General features: G+C 39.4%; 1 protein-coding gene across 1 annotated transcript in view; it reads left to right on the top strand.

Annotated features, from left to right (window-relative positions):
• The window catches only part of LOC115778613 (inactive rhomboid protein 2), a 38,000-nt gene that overhangs the window by 15,486 nt on the left and 3,931 nt on the right, over positions 1 to 18,583 (top strand). Inside the window, exons 2-17 of the mRNA XM_030726761.1 lie at positions 4,515 to 4,649; positions 8,670 to 8,821; positions 9,409 to 9,592; positions 10,334 to 10,555; positions 10,878 to 11,006; positions 11,308 to 11,417; positions 11,590 to 11,802; positions 12,081 to 12,192; positions 12,561 to 12,635; positions 13,135 to 13,296; positions 13,728 to 13,813; positions 13,904 to 13,967; positions 14,195 to 14,289; positions 14,404 to 14,479; positions 14,560 to 14,660; positions 15,420 to 15,573. Of these exons, the coding sequence (XP_030582621.1) occupies positions 4,527 to 4,649; positions 8,670 to 8,821; positions 9,409 to 9,592; positions 10,334 to 10,555; positions 10,878 to 11,006; positions 11,308 to 11,417; positions 11,590 to 11,802; positions 12,081 to 12,192; positions 12,561 to 12,635; positions 13,135 to 13,296; positions 13,728 to 13,813; positions 13,904 to 13,967; positions 14,195 to 14,289; positions 14,404 to 14,479; positions 14,560 to 14,660; positions 15,420 to 15,573 (2,058 nt within the window). The 5' untranslated portion in view covers positions 4,515 to 4,526. The remainder of the gene's footprint in view (positions 1 to 4,514; positions 4,650 to 8,669; positions 8,822 to 9,408; positions 9,593 to 10,333; positions 10,556 to 10,877; positions 11,007 to 11,307; positions 11,418 to 11,589; positions 11,803 to 12,080; positions 12,193 to 12,560; positions 12,636 to 13,134; positions 13,297 to 13,727; positions 13,814 to 13,903; positions 13,968 to 14,194; positions 14,290 to 14,403; positions 14,480 to 14,559; positions 14,661 to 15,419; positions 15,574 to 18,583) is intronic.

Below are 18,583 nucleotides of genomic sequence, written 5' to 3'. Positions count from 1 at the left end.
CTTGGTGACAGTGAAAAGGAAAAACTCCCTTTTAACAGGAAGAATCCTCAGGCAGAACCAGGCTCATCTGTCGTGACCAGTTGGGACTGAGGGGAGGGAGACAGGATGAAAGAGACACAAAGATTAATAATAACTAATGATTAAATGTGTATGAGAAAAGAGGTGAAATTGAGCGGTATAGTCAGCTGCCTCTCGTGTGAGTCTCTTATCCTGTGCATAACTTACTGAATGGCATCAAGGGTCACCACAATAGCAGCTTGGTCAGTACGGCTGCTCTGTTATGGCAGAAATTATAATTCCCGTTATTCTGGTCAACACTGAAAAAATTGGGGTCACAGATAAACAGAAGATGGATGAAAAAATTGGGACATTCATGGAGAGACAGAAGTAAATGAAAGCGATGCACTCAAAAGCAAAATGCGAGAATTATTGCACAACAGAATGTGGTATGGTATTTGTTTATCTTGTATTTACAGTCCTTGTAATTGAAATTAAGAGACTTTAAATACAGACCCAGCTCGTCTGTGGCTTGTTGGGAAAACACATCAGTGAAAAAAAACGCTAAATTTGTGCTGCCGGATATACTTGGGCAATCTTTATTATACCTAGACATTATTTAACCTAGAGGTTAAATAAAGTCTATATGTGGGGAACTAAATTGTGCACATTCCTCATGTTTTTTTACTCTTCATATGTAGCTGTTAGTGTCAGTCTGTACCCATATATTTTCCTGTGTGGAGCCTAAAAACTGCCTGCTCAAGTCTGACCACTCCATCCATTAGCTAAATTCGTAGCTATTTCATTATCCAAGTGAGTGATTTCCAGCCCCTGCTCACTACTCCACTGAACCAGAGGCTGGATTGCCAGTAACCTCCTCTTTGTCTCTGGAGGACTGATACAGACATTCTGCCTAATTGAGATCATTGTTGAAATGTACACTCATAATATCATAAAGGTGTTTTAGAAATTGTGTTTAGATTTTGGGTTTGTTTGGGTTTTTTTTTTTTTTTTTTTTTTTTGGAGTGGTGGGGTAGGTGGGTATGGGCAGAGTAAATGCCGCCAACAATATGGGTAGCCTTGTGTAGCTATTCCTCAGCTCTGTAGTGGAAACTAGGCTGAGCTGGTGTCAGGTTTCTGTGCTGCTGCCATTCCTGTCCCAGACACTCAGGGACTTGCATTGATTTTTATAAACCACAGCTCAGGACAGCATTCAAAGGCTCTGAACACTATAATGATATAATGGATGTTTTGCCCAAGCCAAGCAAAGTGACATTATGTTCAATCTGTTGGTTTATGTCAGCAATCCCTTGGATTTCTCTGGAAATGCACTGTGTAACGCTATGCGAAACACTCTGAGCTCCAGGAATAGACTGGCTGCTTGCTCCACCATTAACTGAGATTTGTAAAGGCTGGGAGACAAAGATAAGTAAGTTTGAGTCCTGTTTCACCATCAGCTCAGCTAACAAAATTGTGGATCTGTCATTTATGTCATCTATGCAATGCAGTTCAATAAATATGATCTGTTAGTAAATACTGACCATAAAACAAAGTCATATTAAAAGGAGTCAACTTGTTGGTCCTTTGAGTATTTTTCTGAGTATTGATGATAGATATAAGCAGCTAATTTCCATAGGTCACACTGACACAGAAACCCTAACTAATGTAAATGGTTAAAACCACAAATCAAAGGGGCTTTCAGATTTCTTGTTTCTGACCAGCAGTCATAAATCAAAACTGAAATGACTGGCAAAGAGAGCCTAGTGCATGGTTGAAAAGTTGTATACCCAACTTAGTAGTTATGGCTTGTTTATAAAGGCTAAAAGTATAATATATCATTTTGATATTGCTTGGTCTTGATTCATAATTTTAAGTTATAAATGCATTAATTATGATCCCTTTTTTTTCCCCCCTTTATATTAGTACAGAAGCCTTGATATCTCAGGTCCTCTCAGGACTTAACCAGAGATTTAATATTAGTAAAGTAATATTTTAGAACTTTAAATAAAGGTACAAATCTAATTCATTTTAAAATATCAAGAATTTCTAATTCTTTAGCCGTGTGTATTGTTGTTACCAGACTGCTGTAACAAAATTGTGTTTGCATTATAAAAATATAAATACTGGTATTTGTCTCCCTTCCCACCTTTTAATGCATGCATTTGTAGAACAAGCTATTTAGCTATTAGATAACCATTATTATATGCAGTCAATAACACATTAACACTACTTATAAACAGAGGAAAACGATAGGGATTACTCACCACCTCCAGAATGCATAGTGATTAAAGGGGGCTATTGATCACTGTCATGTGAGGTCACTGCATATCATCTTCATTAAAAGTCAAAGTACAATGTTTGCTGCAGAACGTCCTTGTTTTTGATTTCTTGAATTATTTTTGGAGTCTTTGGGCATTGAGTGTCACAGTATGACTGATTTTCTTGTGTGGTAGTGCTATCCCTCTAACTCTCTATGGACACTGTTAAAAATCAATGAGCAGGACTGCCTGTGGTCTAGTAATTACATCATTTTTGCATCAGTCACTTAAAGTATTTAAGTATTTAACTGTCTGAACTTTTGAATGGTCCTGTATTTCTATTTGTTGGTTTTGCATTAAATGGTTTTTGATGCATCACTCCCTCGTGATATTGTGTGTTTCCAGAAAATCTCATAAACCATTTTTTATAACTTTGAAACCAAATAAATATATCAAATGCAATTAGTTAAAGAAATAAGTTTTAGTCGTATTTGTGACATCATTATCAGAGCATTGCGACAGCTTTCCTTTTGTTTTGTTTTGTTTTTTTAAATTAAATTAGCTTAGGTCAGTGATATGGGCACTTTGAAGTAAGGCAAGGTTTCTCATCTTAATACAACACAGTTTCTGTCATACTCAACGTGTATGCAAATCCCTTAAAGAATCACTTAAGAAATTGCTTGTGACTGTAATTAAAAAGCAAGGAAAGTTGGCTGTGTGTGTGTGTGTGTGTGTGTGTGTTTTATTTTCTTTTATTAGTAGATTAAACTGGAAGGGAGCCAGCTGCTGTTAGAGGCTGGTCGGAGAGGCTGTAATGGTTTCCTTTTTTCATTTACTGGCATCGTTTTTTTTTTTTTCTCATATTTTAAAATAAGTGTTTAGCAATATATTTATGAACATATTTTGTCATACGTCTTTCAAGTAATCATAATCCTGAAGTCTACTACTATGGAAAAGTCTTGAGCTACCCCTGATTTATTTTATTTTTCTTCTTTTTAAGTAGTGTTGAGCAGCAGTTCTGAATTTCTCTTTTTTTTTTTTTTTTTTTTTTTCCCTTTGGACATTCGCTCCTTTTTCACTCATTTGAAGTCCAGTCCTTGTACCTGACCCTTTTTCTTCTTCTTTGTTAAGCCTCTTAACACTGACCTGTGAACCATCCAATCATAAAAAGACACCTAACTCATGGGATGAGCCAGTGTTGTTTATTCACATAACAGACAACTTGTATTTTATCTTTAATTGTATCTTTAGGCACTTTATGCTTGCAGCCTGTTATAAAAAGACATAATTTGTTCCTATTTCTTTGGCTGAATCTATGAAATATGTCAAAGATAAGACAGTTTGACAGGTATAAAATAGTATTTTTGTACCAAGGTGATTAGCCATAAACTTGGCATATCTTAGTATTTGTCCTTTAAAAGATTTGAAAAACTGGGCAAGTGGAGGACAAAAGAGTGCAAGCTGCCAAGTACTGCAGCACCATACTGCTTCATATTTGTAATAGTGAAACACACTCAGCTTTTAAGCACTCCAAGAAGTTATGGTTATTAGAGAATCAAGTCTGTGACATCAAGTGGAGGCTCTGTCATGGTTTGGGGCTGCATTTCAGCCAGTGGTGTTAGAGGATCTTGTCAACATTGATGGAATTATGAACACAGAAAAGTACTGTCAGATTGGCAACAGCTTCATTTTTCAGATCCCAAGCACACTTCTAATGTAGTAAAAACATACCTGGATAGAAAACCGCACAATGAAATCCTATCAGACATGTATAGGCCTCTTGGGAGGCCTGAACATTATTGAAGTAGTGTGGGATCATCTTGAGTAGGGAACAAAAGGCAGCCAACATCTAAAGAAAAGCTTTGAATGTCCTTCAAGAAGCCTGGAGAACTATTCCTTCCTACTTGAAGAGATTACAAAAAAAGCTGCCAAAGAGTTCAGGCTGTATTGAAGAATAAAGGTGGTCATGCCAAATATTGACTTTCAAGCTTGTAAGAATTGTGCAAACTCTGTTTTTTTGTGTGTTATATGCTGTATTTCCATTATGTTTGCACCTTTCAATAAAACTCTGCACCTAATGCCCATTTTCCCACCAAAATATAAAGAAATGAAGGGTGGTTCAAGACTTTTGCACTGTACTGTACAGTACAAAACAAGGTATAGATGTTTGATCTATGCAGACTAGCTGTAGACATGCATGTAGACGGCATATCAAATGCCAATATTAATTATGTTCTGTCATGATTTTCTCATCTCCAGCACTCTTACAGGATGGCGTCACAAGAGGGGGAGGAGCCTCCTCCATACCGAGGCCAATCAGATAGTCGTTTAAAGAGCAAGAAGCCACCCAGCCTTGTAATAGCCATCCCTCCACCAGAGGCAGTGATGTCCCAGGTAGGCTGGTTGTTTTTACTTGTCCCTGTCCTTCACTGCTTGGCATCATATAACAGTTAATTAGATGTGTTGTCACATGACACACAGTGTGCAGCCAGGGGTTAAAGTCAGATTTTGCAGGTGGGTAGATCCTAACTGAACATATACAGACTGTGATGAGCTAATCTGTGCTTCTGTTTGCTGCTCTCTGTGGATGTAACACTGAATCCAACAAGATATTAGCACATGCTACATGAGCTATACCATGGCTGCCTTCCAGTGGTTAGCCAGTTTAAAACAAAAACAACTGAAAAAAACTGTATTTTGTTAAGTGATACTAAAGAGCATCAACAGCTTAAATTCAAATTGATGACTGCTACATGTGAGCTGACAGTGACCATAGACACTACAGTGTGCTCCAGGTTAACCTAGTCCACAATTCTGGAAACTACCCAGTCGAGCTTACAGCTGTGTGTAATTCTCATACAGTCTTTGAATCACACCAAATTATCAGTTTGTTTTTAGAGACATATCCCAATATGCACGTAGCACAGACACAACTGTGAAGGTGCAATTCTTTATGCAATTTTGGAAAAAAATTTAGTATAGTCTTTCATTTCACACTGACTCAATTCATTAGTTTTTATTAGTTGTAGTGTTTCAGTTTTTGTTTACTTAATTATTATAATTTGGAGGGTATTTGTTATCAGGCATCAGTCAGGTAGCGATAACAAAATAAAATGACTTAAAAAAGTGTGGCACTTCCTTTAAAAACACACATTGGTAGGAAGAAAAAAACACACTCTTTATGTTCTCAAATGGTTTATCAGCATTATGCTTGCCAACTTTATAATTTTTAACCTGTATATGTTCCCACATCATAGATAATGTAGCAAAATCTAAAAAGTAATCAGTAGGATAACTGATTGAATAATTAGTGTTTAGCCTCTGAGGTACTGGTTTGTTGTGCCGGCCTATCTCAAAGCATTTCACAGTGAAGGGTTAGTTTATCATAAATCACTCAGTCCTGTGGAGCACACCAAGTTCTTTATTTGAACTAAGATAAGCTCAGATCAATACAATGAATACAGAATTAAAATGGGACCAAAAAAAGCCTGTTGACTGCATGAATGTTGCTGAACATGTGAATTTTTTCAAACAAAGGCTTTATAAGCATATCAAGAGTAGATTCCTTTAAATTTATCTTAAAAACATCATCCAAAAAACATGACTTAACCTGATGTTTTGTATGTAGCTCACTTGGAGGTTTAGATCAGCCCTGGGTCTCATTAACTCACTGTGCGATTATGAAAATTAATGGATGGATTAATGGGCTAATGGACTACTTTGGAAATGGTTTGTAATAATCATTTGACTCAGAATGCACAGTGGAAGAAAATGATGATGATGGGCAGTACTTTACTTTTAAGTTTACAACACATTAAAGTAGCCCAGAACCCATCAATGCCTCTGTAATTGCCATGTACTCAGGCAAGCAGGCACAACTGTTCGGCAGTTTGGGAACACGAGCCCATTTCTCCCAGTGGGCCTCATGCAAACAACACAAACAAAAGGCATTTCAGCTGGACAAATTAGTTTGTAGTCAGAGTTTAACTGAGCATGTCGCATTTAAACTGTTTCTAAAGGACCAGTAGAGTAATAAACATGGAAATTTGTGCTATGGCTTTGTACTGCAGGCACTTACACTGCTAGCTTTTCCATTATTAAGACAAGTTTATATAATCCTAAATTTGGTAAGGATTTGCTGCGTCATGTACTGTAGTTAATACTTAAACTGGATGCATGAGGTTGTGTTTTTACTCTTAACTAAAACTGTGTATAAAAAAAGAGAGCAGGGAAACAAAAGAACAATCCTCCACTTGCCCTGTGGGCGGTCTTTGTCCTCTAAGCTTGGTTCCTCTACCAGAGGCCTGGGAGCTTGAGGGTCCTGCACAGTATCTTAGCTGTTCCTAGGACTGTGCTCTTCTGGACAGAGATCTCAGATGTTGTTCCTGAAATCTGCTGGAGCGACTCCCCCAGTTTGGGGGTCACTGCCCCGAGCGTTTCAGTTACCTGGGATCTTGCCTGGTGTGGTAGACCCCAGCCTCTATTGATCTTAGGCTTAAAGCTCATTCCTGTGCTGCCATGATTAGTGCCTCTTTATCCAGCCACTGGTAGGATTTTTCTGTAGCAGCCGCCACTTCTAGCTGTTGATGGTACATGCCGTGCAGGAACCTGTCCTTTTCATGATGGTTCCTGTTCTTGCTCCTCTCCTTTCTCAGGTTTCTGCTTCCATTGTGATAATTTGTGGCCATCTTCCTTATGTACTCATGGATCTTGTACTCAGGCAGTCTTGTTAATGATCTGGCCAAGAGGGTTCAGGCCTATGCAGAACAGCCGTGGAGACAGAGCTTCTCCTTGGCAAATCCCCATACTTGATGGTGACTTGTGCAGTTGGCTTGAAGTTGGCTTCTGGTGTTGTTTTTCCACATCCCCATTGAGTTCCTGATGAAGGCTCATATTATTTATAATATTTATCATTAACTATACTATGATGCCTGACAGGAGCTTCCATGCTGTACTGAGGCAGGTCATTGCCAGTAGTTGAACAGGACCAGTCCATTCTGGGGATCCTTGGGGATCAGGGCTGTCTGGCGGCAGTCAGCCATGACAGTCAGCCATTCTGGGTGCGTCTTATCCATTAGCAGCTGGTTTATTTGTGCTGTCAGGTGCTCATGGAGTGCAGTTAGCTTCTTTAGCCAGTAGGTGTAAATCAAGTCAGGACCTGGTGCTGTCCAACTCTTCATATTTGCGACTCTTTCTTGGATGTCTGCCACTGTAATGGTAGCCTGTTCAGGGAGGTTACTGTGGTCTGCTCTTAGATCCACTAGCCACTGAGCCATTGTTATGTGCTATATCTTTCTCCCATATAATCTTTCAGTATTGCTTAATCTTCAGTCTTGGTGGTGGTGGTGGTGGTTGTTCTCATATTGTTCCCCTGCCACTGAGAGTAAACCTGGTTCACTGGAGAACATCTGGTTTATGCTCCTGACTTCTATGTCTGTGGTATATGTCTCTTCAAGCAGTTAGCCAAGACACTGTCTTTGCCTCAGCTTGTTTTACTTCTTAGGCACATCTTTCTGCAGTTTTGACAGTTGGATTTGCACTACCTTGATCTTAGCCTTTCCAGCTTAGCCATGATCTTCTCTTTCAGGTCAGTTGCTCTGGGATTCAACGTACCAGTTGTTCCAGTTGTACCAGATGATATCTCCCCCCTGACCAAATGTCCTGGCTCACCCTTGCCATAGCATTTGTGCTGTAACTCACTGAGCTCTAGTTGCAATAGCAGTTGCTTTCACTGGGGTTACGTGTGTAGTAGCATTCCAACACACGCGTGCACACACACACACACACACGCACACACGCGCGCGCACACACACACACACACACACACACACACACACACACACACACACACACACACGCACAAACACGCAAGGTCACAGGGGTATCAGCCTAAGCAAAGAAACCCAGACCCCCAGCCACCTCCTCCAGCTTATCCAGGGGAACACTGAGGCATTCCCAGGCCAGCCGAGAGATATAATTTCTCCGGTGTTTCCTGGGTGTGCCCTGGGGCCTCCTCCTGGTAAGACATGTCCAGAACACCTCACCGAAGAAGTGCCCAGGAGGCATCATAATCAGATGCCCGAACCACCTCATCTGGCTCCTTTTGATGTGGAGTAGCAACTTTACTCTGAGCCCTTCTCAAATTATTGCACTTTTCAGTCTCGCTCTAAGGGACAGGCCAGCCACCCTTTGGCGGCCTAGTGGAGGGCGGGCTGGAAGGAGATAGTTTATTGTAAAAGAGAAAATGGCTTAATGATTGAGGTAGATAGAATCACTATTTAACTTTAAAAAAAACTTGGCAAGCTTTCTCTCTGCATAGCCAATATTATTTCATTTACACTGTTTATTTTATAGAGGCAACAATTTCTGCAAAGTGATGGTAACATTTTTTTTTCCTCCTTTTCTTCTGGTCAGCCACAACGACAATCTCTGAAAAAAACAGCAAGTGCTCAAGCAAGCGGTTCTGTGTCAGAGAGCATCGATGGACGCGAAGATGGAGGATTTTCAGCAAGAGACAGAAGGGCAAAGTTTGGCAGACAAACATCACTCTCTCAAAGCATCCGAAAGTAAGCAGCTGCTGATGCTGTTGTTAGACTTACAGTGGATGCATATGTATCATAAACTCATGAACACACAATGATACGTAAGCATTCTTAACCAAAGTGTATTTTACAAGTCCAAGTATTGTTCCCTGCAGATCCTTAAACTTAAGCTATCAATAAGTGTATATTTTGTTTCCCACAATTCATTCATAAAAAATGAATAATCCTTAATTCTTTTAATTCATAGATTATGGTTATTTATTCCATATGCTCAATGACTGAGCATAGACCGATCAAGAACATTTAATGTTTGGTAATAAAATGCAGTAATGGACAGTCTTTAAGAGTGAGCAGTGCATTATTTTTAAACTTCCTAACTTCCTAATGCTACGTCAGCATTGATCAGGCAGCATTGTGTAATTTGATGTCAAAATTTAGATCCAGATTTTTTGGTAGTATCTACTCCCGACTCAGTTAAGGTGAACAACAAATCCAGATAATTTTTTTTTTCTTGTTTATGTATCTTTAAAGAAATGAAGTACTCAGACTTGTTTTAGCCAGACATTTTGTAACTCTTCTTGTGTCCCTCCACCATCTTTCTGTACCTCCAGGAATACAGCCCAGTGGTTCGGGGTGGGTGAAGACTGTGAGACTAAGCAGCAGGTCTGGCACCGAAAGAGCCTGCGCCACTGCAGCCAGCGCTATGGCAAGCTGAAGCCCCAGTATAGAGAGCCCGAAACGGCCACCAGCATCGACCAGAGCCTGGATTCACCAACTCCACACAGGATGCCCAGGGTACACTGCCATCATAGAAACACCACCACTTTGTTAATTTAAATTACTATTTAATTTAAGTTAAAAACTACAGAAAGAGTAGAAGAGCATGCAGGAAAGATGATTTTACTCTGCGGTTAATATTCTGATCCTATTGTAAGAAAAGAAAAACTGCTTGTACAGAAGGAAACAAAACAGGATGACAGACAACAGGCTCTGTGTGTAGCTACTAAGATTTTCCATTGCTAAACTGCCAAGAAGCTTAACTTTTTTCCCCCCTCCACCTGCAAGCTTTCACTTGATGAAATAGAGAGATTTCTCAAGAAGACACTGTATTGAAGTTCTGCATAGTTACAGACGTGGCCCATCTGTACCCCAGACAAATCATGTCGCTCTTTCAGTCTGTGCCAGACAGTTCTGCTCTGCTCATCCAATATTATATTTCTCCTTTTGTTCTCTGTCTTCTGCTGTACACTTCTTATTCTGCAGTCTGCAGGCATTGTATTTCCCTCTTTGTAGACACGTAAATGGATAAAGCAAGTCTCTCTGTGTATAAACGTGTATGAGTGTATAAATATCATCTGTCAGATCTGAGGGACTCCACTCATGCTCACACCCCAGAAAATCCTGCTTCTTCTTCCAAGTCTGCTTTCACAATAGGTAGATGGAAAGATTTTGGCAGATGTTTACTAGGTTCAAGTTCATGCGAATGTCACAGTGAAGTATTTTTATCAGCCTGACCCTAATCTCTCTCTCTGATAGATTGTGGACCCCCTTGCACGAGGGCGAGCTTTCCGTTGCCCAGATGAGCTGGACAGCCGCTCTCCAAGAACACCTCACACCGCTCATGGGGTTCCTGTCACACCAGGCGTCACCTCGCTCAGCTCCTTCACCAGCCAGCGCTCCGGGTACAGTCGCTTCCCCAGACGAAAGCGAGAGTCCGTCGCCCGCATGAGCATCAGAGCTGCGTTCAACCTGTTGAGGGTGGGTGGGAAAAGTAACTGTAGGTGCTGAGATGTGTTTAAAATGAAAAGGGATAGTTGTCATGCGGCCCGAAAGCAGAATGTCAAGGGCTCATGTTATAACCTGATTCCTTGGTTTAGTCCTGCTCTTTAACGTTCCCTTTGTGTTTGTGTGCCTTTTAGCCATCCTTTTGAATAAAATGACTGTAAATGCCAACACTGTAACATACATTTATTGTTTTTATCATTATTACCTCAGTCAAAAAAGAAGGAAAATAAAATTCTTTTGATGCATGTGTGAAACTACTTGTTATGTGGTGTGTGTGTTTGTGTGTGTTGTCCAGGGTCGTAGTGGCTTGGCAGGCTCACAGACTGGTCGCAGTTTCCCCAGGAGGAGCTTTGCCAGGCCCAGCTGGATGGATGAGGACACTGTGGATTCTGCAGATGCATCCGAGTCACTTTTCTTCAGTAAGGTCAGCAGCAGCTCTGTCTATCACCCGTCAGGATCTTTGCAGCAGTTTCTCTCCTCGCTTCTACTTTGTTTACCTGCTTCTCCTCTCAGCCTCCATTTTTTTTTTTTTGTGACCACTGTATTCTTCTTTGTTTATCCTCCTTTCTTACTTGTTCTTCGTGTGTCCCATACATTCTCTCTCCCTACACATCTGCTCCACCAACAAACAAAAACACACACATCTGACTTCTCATTAATTACTGCTCTCTTTTTGCTTTCGGCATGTCTTCTGTGTCCTGCATTACCTCTCTGGCTCTACATAGGTCGATGTCCGTGATGAATTGTACTCTATGGCTGATGATGTCTTTGAATCGCCTCCTATATCTGCCTCTTTTGCTCCCTGCGAACAGCCTGACCAGAAGCCCCCCAGCTTGTGAGTAAATATAAATACCCAGCTATTGTCTCTGAACTTAAGTCACTTGTTTACTACTAGTTCTCAGTGCTTGTGACAATTATATAATATCTCTCTGCACAAAGTGTGTGTGTTTTTTTTTTCCCCCTTTTTAATCCTATCATCTCTGTATGCACACCTGTCTTCTTCACAGTTCCAGTAAGGATGCATCACAGATCCATAAAATGCATGAAACGACTCATCCTCGTCGTGGTCGTCGCATTGCCTCCCAAGTGAAGCACTTTGCATTTGACAAGCAGAAGCGTCAGTATGGGATGGGCGTTGTGGGGAAATGGCTAAACCGACACTATCGACGAAGCATCAGCAGCAACGTCCAGAAGCAGCTGGACGACTTCCACAGCCACAGGTTGGTAATGAATAATGTGCACATATAGAAATTTATTTTTTTTTTTAATGGATTAAAAAAAAAAAAGCAAAACATTAACCTCAGAGAAAAACCTAATCAGTGAGATAATCTAGTTTGCTGAGAGAAAGTGGGGGTTGGTTAGAAGTTTATGTAGAAGGTTGTAAGAATTGGAGGCAGATTGCATTAAAAAGATTTTGGTTTGTCTGACAAAGTACTGAAAGTGTGTATTTGCTAGTCTTAATTTTAGCTGTTTTTACTATTGTTGTTTGTCATTTCAGACCCTACTTTACCTACTGGATTACATTTGTCCACATCGTTATCACATTGCTTGCCTGCTGCACGTATGGTTTTGCCCCAGTTGGGTTTGCACAGCATTCAAAATCTGAACTGGTGAGTATAAATCTTACAGAATAATTTGGAGCAACATTTCTATTCTTTTTTTTTTTTTTTTTCAAGGGACTTTTTTAAAATAAAAAAATGTAATCCTTTAAATGACAGGTTTCTATTAGTGTGAAAATTGAAGGTTAATTGCTCTTAGTCAAACTCAGCATTGAAATTGGAATTCTTTTATTGTAAATATAGCGAAGAACTTTAAAAAAAAAGAAACTATATTTTTACCCAAAAAAAAGCACAATGCAGAAAAAGATGTATTTAATACACAGTGTATTATTTTTTTATTTATCTTTTACTCATGAATTAATGCTCAGTAGTCTTCAAGCTCTCCCACTGATAAACTGTTGCTCTGTCGCCCTCTACAGGTGCTGAAGAATAAAGGCATTTATGAGAGTGTCAAGTATGTCCAACAGCAGAACTTCTGGATTGGCCCAAGCTCTGTAAGTTTGCCTGTGGTGTCATTCTGCTTAGACTGGCTTTAGATGTTTGTCTAGATGTATAAAAGAAAAGGGAACTGCTCCCTAAAATGAGCTGTTCTAGTGCTGAAATGAACACAGCCAGACTGTATGATGCTAGCACAGCTAAAAGGAAACAGTTTTGGTTTGGTGTGTTTTTGTTGTTGTTGTTTGTTTGTTTGTTTGTTTTTTCCCCTGTTCCAGTGCATAGTTATTCCGTTAATTTATTACTTTCTCACTATTTGCTTCATGTTGTACGCTGCATACCTATAAATATCAATTTATTTTCTGCATTCAAAATTTACCTTTTCAGTTGTAAGTGTTAATTATTTAAGTGGAGGCTGAGCTGCCAAGTTTTAGTGTTTGATTAGAAAAATAAAGGAACTTCTATGTTTGGATACATGAATACATATTTAATAATCTGTTTCCTGCGTGTGCGTAGCCACATGCGTTAATCTTTCAAGTCATTTCCTTCAATTTTTAGGAAGACCTGATCCACCTGGGGGCAAAATTCTCCCCCTGCATCCGTCAGGACACGCAAATTGTCAATCTGACCCAGAAGGCCAGAGACCTTGAAAGAGAGTCTGGCTGCTGCGTTCAGAATGACAACTCTGGATGTGTGCAGACCCTGAGCTCCGACTGCTCTGTACGTGATAATGTACACATACCCACAGACGTGCACACACATTCATAATCTTTAAGCATATAATCACTTAAACACTCATGATCATTATTCACAGCTCATTATGTCTTTGTTTGAATTTTTTCCCATAGTTGCTGACTTTAGGCACCATAACATGATGTGTCTGATAATGGGAACCTTATCTGCTTTTCATTCTGTCCTCCTTGACAAATTCACCCAACTGCAAAAAACAAAACTATATATATATTTTTAATATATAAATATTTGATTTGGGGGAAATGTTGATTGTCATAAGATGATGTGGCTACCTTGTTTAAGTATTTAAAGTATGATAGAGGATCTCCAGTAAAAATATGAATTGTGTTTATTGTACCGTGCTGCTGGGTAATAAGAAAGAACTGTTGTGTCTTAAATATTTAAATAACTTCATGCAGGAGACGCTGGCCACCTTTATTAAATGGGACAAAGAACACGTGGACATCATTAGGTCATCTGGTTCTGTCTGTCACCAGGATCCCAGGTGCGGAGATAAATCTTGATTAAAGAGCGTAATTAAATGTTCATTTTCTGCCAGACCTGATGACTGTGTTGTTGTTCTCGCTGTGTCCAGAGTGTGTGAAGAACCTGCCTCTGCAGAGCCCCATACGTGGCAAGACGACATCACCAAGTGGCCGGTGAGAGGAAACTGCTGTTAGTTTAAAAAAAAAATACAAAAGTGTATATAAATGGATATTTTTGCTGTTTTTTTTTTTTTTTTTTTTTTTTTTTTTTTTTTACATTTTTTTACTCTTGCTCATATTTTTGTTACTATTCTGTGTTTACAGAAATGTGACACACATTTTTAATTCAAATTTTCTGCTTCTTTTTTTTTTTTTTTTTGGTGTTTTTGTTCTGTTGCCAGGTCTGTACATATCCAAAGAAGTGGAATCACACTGGCAAAAGACACATGGACTGTAACATCATGGGACGGCCCTGCTGCATAGGAACTAAGGGCAGGTGTGAAACACTGGCAGATATCACATTGTCTAAGTTTCTAATCGTGTGCTTGCTAATCTATTTTTGTTAATTTATTTTCTTGTTTTTTTTGGGGTTTTTTTGTATTTTTTGTAGATGTGAGATCACAACCAGAGAGTATTGCACTTTCATGCATGGTTACTTTCATGAGGAAGCCACCCTCTGCTCACAGGTGTGTGTGAGTGATTATGAACGTGTATGCGTGAATGTGGTTTTGATTAGTATATTTCTGACCACAGTGTTGTTATGCAGGTCCACTGTCTGGATGACGTGTGCGGTTTGCTGCCCTTCCTTAACCCTGATGTTCCTGATCAGTTCTACCGTCTCTGGCTCTCGCTTTTCCTCCATGCTGGGTATGCACGGCACCCTGCAACAAAAATCTGTTTTTTTTTTTAATTCTTTGGCCATGTTTTATGCATATGTTGCACAGATTTAAATGCAGCTCTTATTGAGCTACTGTAGGAGCTATTTCAGCTGAATAGCAGTGATAATGTATGATGAAACTACTTAATGTGCTGTGACAAAGCGTTAAGCCTTTTACACAGTCAGTGAACTGTTTCGTTCATTTGCTATGATTGATTACTCAGTGCAGTTCCACTATGTCAGCATCCTTCAGGATTCAAAGTTAATGAAACATTTCTAAATGAGCCCCCAGCGCTCGTGAGTTAGTAATACTAATACCAGGCACAAGGGATTTTCCTCAGGTTTTCCACTTTAAATCAAGGGAGCAAACAGGCCAAAAGAGCTTAACAGAAGAAAAATGCTAAGTGCATATTTGTCAGAATGCAGTGATGGAAATGCCACTGCACAAATGTCTTAATGTCAGAGTTATTATAGGCTGGGATTTTTTCATTAGCTTTAATTTTAATTTTATTTTAAATTTTTTTGTTTCACTTAATTTAACATAGTTGTTGAGAATAGTCATTCTAATAAAAAGAACAAAGTAGTTTTCATCTTATTTCAGTTAACTAAATGTTTTTCCTCACCTTATTGTTTGTTTAGTTTTAGTTAACTCTGTGTGTGTGTGTGTGTGTGTGTGTGTGTGTGTGTGTGTGTGTGTGTGTGTGTGTGTGTGTGTGTGTGTGTGTGTGTGTGTGTGTGTGTGTGTGTAGGCTTTTACACTGCGTAGTGTCAGTAGTGTTTCAGATGACCATACTGAGGGACCTAGAGAAGCTGGCGGGTTGGGTCCGCATCTCCATCATCTACATCTTGAGTGGCATCACTGGAAACCTTGCCTCTGCCCTCTTCCTGCCCTACAGAGCTGAAGTGAGTTCTTCTCACACACACACACACACACACACAAACATATATATATATATATATATATATATATATCTGTTTGTGTATATTCCCTGATATACAGGATGTGAACTTTTGTGCACTTAAAAATTTTTTTAACCTACTTTTTTCTGCAAGTGTGAAAACTTCAGTTAAGTGTACTTAAAATTGTCACCCTCTTAAAATAATCTTTTTTTTTTTTTTTTCCAGAAAAGACAAAAAAAACCAAACAAACCCTCAAACAAACAAAAACAAATAAAAATACAACTTTTGTTTTATTTTTGTTAAGAAACCGTTATTTTGAGAGAGTGACAAAATGTAAACGAATGTTCCGGTGGTAACCACTATCAGGAAAGTCTTTTTAATCTCTTAAACTGTATATCTGGGGTAGCTCAGGCTTAGGAGGCAGAGAAAGCCGCCCACTAAATAGGTCTGTGGTTCAATCCCCAGCTCCTCCAGCCCACATGCCAGTGTCCTTAGGCAAGATACTGAAGGAAAAAACAGCTTTTTGCACACTTTATTCTAATCACCAACACAATTGAGTTCTAGTGCCCTTTGGTAGGATTGTCAATAGATGCTGATTTATTTCTGTTGCTTAAGCACTCACTCACACACACAGGCACTTTGACACAGTCAAATATCTGAGATTCAAAATCATATCTAGTGTGTTAACCTCCTGAATGAACTAAAGGAAGAAACTTTCATGCTGTTGCACTTCACATATTGCATTACTTCCTTCACTGTGATCTGAGACTTCAGATCTAAATGTTCCCTGTGTACAAATGTGGACTGGATCTCGTTACTTTTTGTGTTTCTTTTTTTTTTTTTTTTTCCCCAATTACAGTTTGTATGCCTGCTGTTCCCACTTGGTGGCTTAGCTCAGCTTAGTTTATCTCACTTACTGGCTGGAGGTTTCTCCTGCTGGGGATTATTAGAGCAGACCTGACTGACTCAGTCTAGAGGGGTTTAAAGGGGTGCAGGAAACACTTGTTGTATTAACTGTGCAAGTGCCTGGAGAAACTGAACTTAACAGTACATTAGATGATGCAACCATAGCTGAGCTGTTCCTATGAAAAGAGCAGTGCCACCAAAATGAGCATCAAGCACAGTGCAGAGAATCCAAGCCAAACATGTCACAGTGCTACAAACATTTGAGTGACAAGTCACACCACAGGAACCAGCAGTGTAATTAATCAACATGTGTGTGTTATCACTGTGTAGGGATGAAGAGAGGTCCTCTATTATTAACAGACTGGACGCTCAATGGAGGAGTGTTATGTTGCATATAACCATAGTTGAGCCCAGCCGTAGTGTCCTGTGCGGCGTGTTGATGGAAAGTTGAAGCAATCCTCTTGGCACACAAGATTAAGTGTGAAATAGAAAGTGGTTACTGAATCAGCTGCAGCTAAATGCTACCTTAGGTGATATCTGTATGTCCTTTTAAAATGCTCTGACTAGTCGGTGCTGTTCTTTTTTTTTTTTTTTTCTTTTCCTCTGTCTTTTCTTTGTAAATAACTCGCCTGTGTTTACGCCATGCACACCAGGAAATACTAGATTAAACCAGGTGAAGTGTTTGAATTTCAAGCCCGTACAGTGCTGTGAAAAAGTACTTGGCACCTTCCTGATTTCTTAGTTTTTTTGGATATTTGTCACATTTACATGTTTTAGATCATCAAACTAATTTTAGTGTTAGACAAAGATAAACTGAGTAAATATAAATTGCAGTTTTTAAATTTACAACAAATTACTGAACATATGGGGGGGAGACAGTCTGAATTACCTAGTTTTTACCAGCACGCCTGCTTTCTTCAAGTCACTTTCCCCTTTAAGAGCTTAACCTAATGCCATTGTGCAGGTTAACAAAGGCCACTGCTACGGTATTTAGTGAATGGGATTTAATTTTTTTCCTTTAAACAAAGACAATTGTTGCAGAGATCAGACCCGGTCCACACACGTCCCTAAACAGATCCATCCTGACACACTTATGAAACAGTTCCTCACTAATATAGAGGACAGTTATGGTGTATAAAGAACACAACATATGACAAGTAATTTACATACATGATGACTTGGTGTTATTGAAACTTCTGTTATTGTCTTTACAAACCAGCTCCAGTTGCTTTTACTTGAAAATGACTGGAGTTTGAAAGATCACCGACCGGCTCACACGTCTTCGTGCACCAGGAATAACCAGAGGAAGCACATGCGAGGCACCACACGGCAGTCAGGCCACTTAAGGAGGCGAATTAAGTGGATTATCCCTTTACTGTTGAATTAATGGCTTTAACAAAAATGGCTCAAACAGTAGCTGTGACTGGAAATAATCATTCTCAAATGTAAAGTAGCTTTACAGAAATTGAAGGCACAGCAACTCCAGTTTCAGTTTCTTAAACACTTAAGAGAGACGAACAAACGTGAATGTTTATTATTTGATAAAGTGAATCAACTATCTCTACTAACCACCAGTGTAGGGTAAGTTAATTGTAAAAGTGCTATATACAATATAAAGCATGCCAGCCATAACTGCCTCCTCACATTTACAACAAGAACATTTTCTTCAAAAGACCCCCGTTCCAATAGGTGCACCTGCTCAGGTTGGGTGCTTTTAAAAAGCAGTTTTGGCCCAGCTTTTATGTGTTTGGCTTTGACGTCTTTGAAGCAGATGATTAACTGCTGTTTGTAAGTTTTTATCGTTAGTGCAGTAACAAATGGCATCAACCTGAGTAATATTATCTCCACTTCACCAGTTTTTCCTCTGCTCGTGTGTCACGATGAAACCGATCAGTGGAAAACAGCAAACAGGAAGTATTTACACCAGAAATGAAACAAATTATTTCTCACTTTTTTTTTTTTTTTTTTTTTTTTTTGGGGGGAATGTTTGGCTCCATTTTAGGTGCTGACTGTCCTCTGCTGCTTAACAGTACAGAAGTAATTTGCTGTGGAGTTATTAATTTACCTGCCTTCAATTAGATCAGTGTCATTCAGGGGCAGAGACTTT

This window comes from Archocentrus centrarchus, chromosome 1 (genome assembly GCF_007364275.1).
Source record: "Archocentrus centrarchus isolate MPI-CPG fArcCen1 chromosome 1, fArcCen1, whole genome shotgun sequence".
Lineage (NCBI taxonomy): Eukaryota > Metazoa > Chordata > Actinopteri > Cichliformes > Cichlidae > Archocentrus > Archocentrus centrarchus.
The sequence above is the reverse complement of the archived record's forward strand: the minus strand, read 5'-3'. Positions and strand labels throughout refer to the sequence as shown.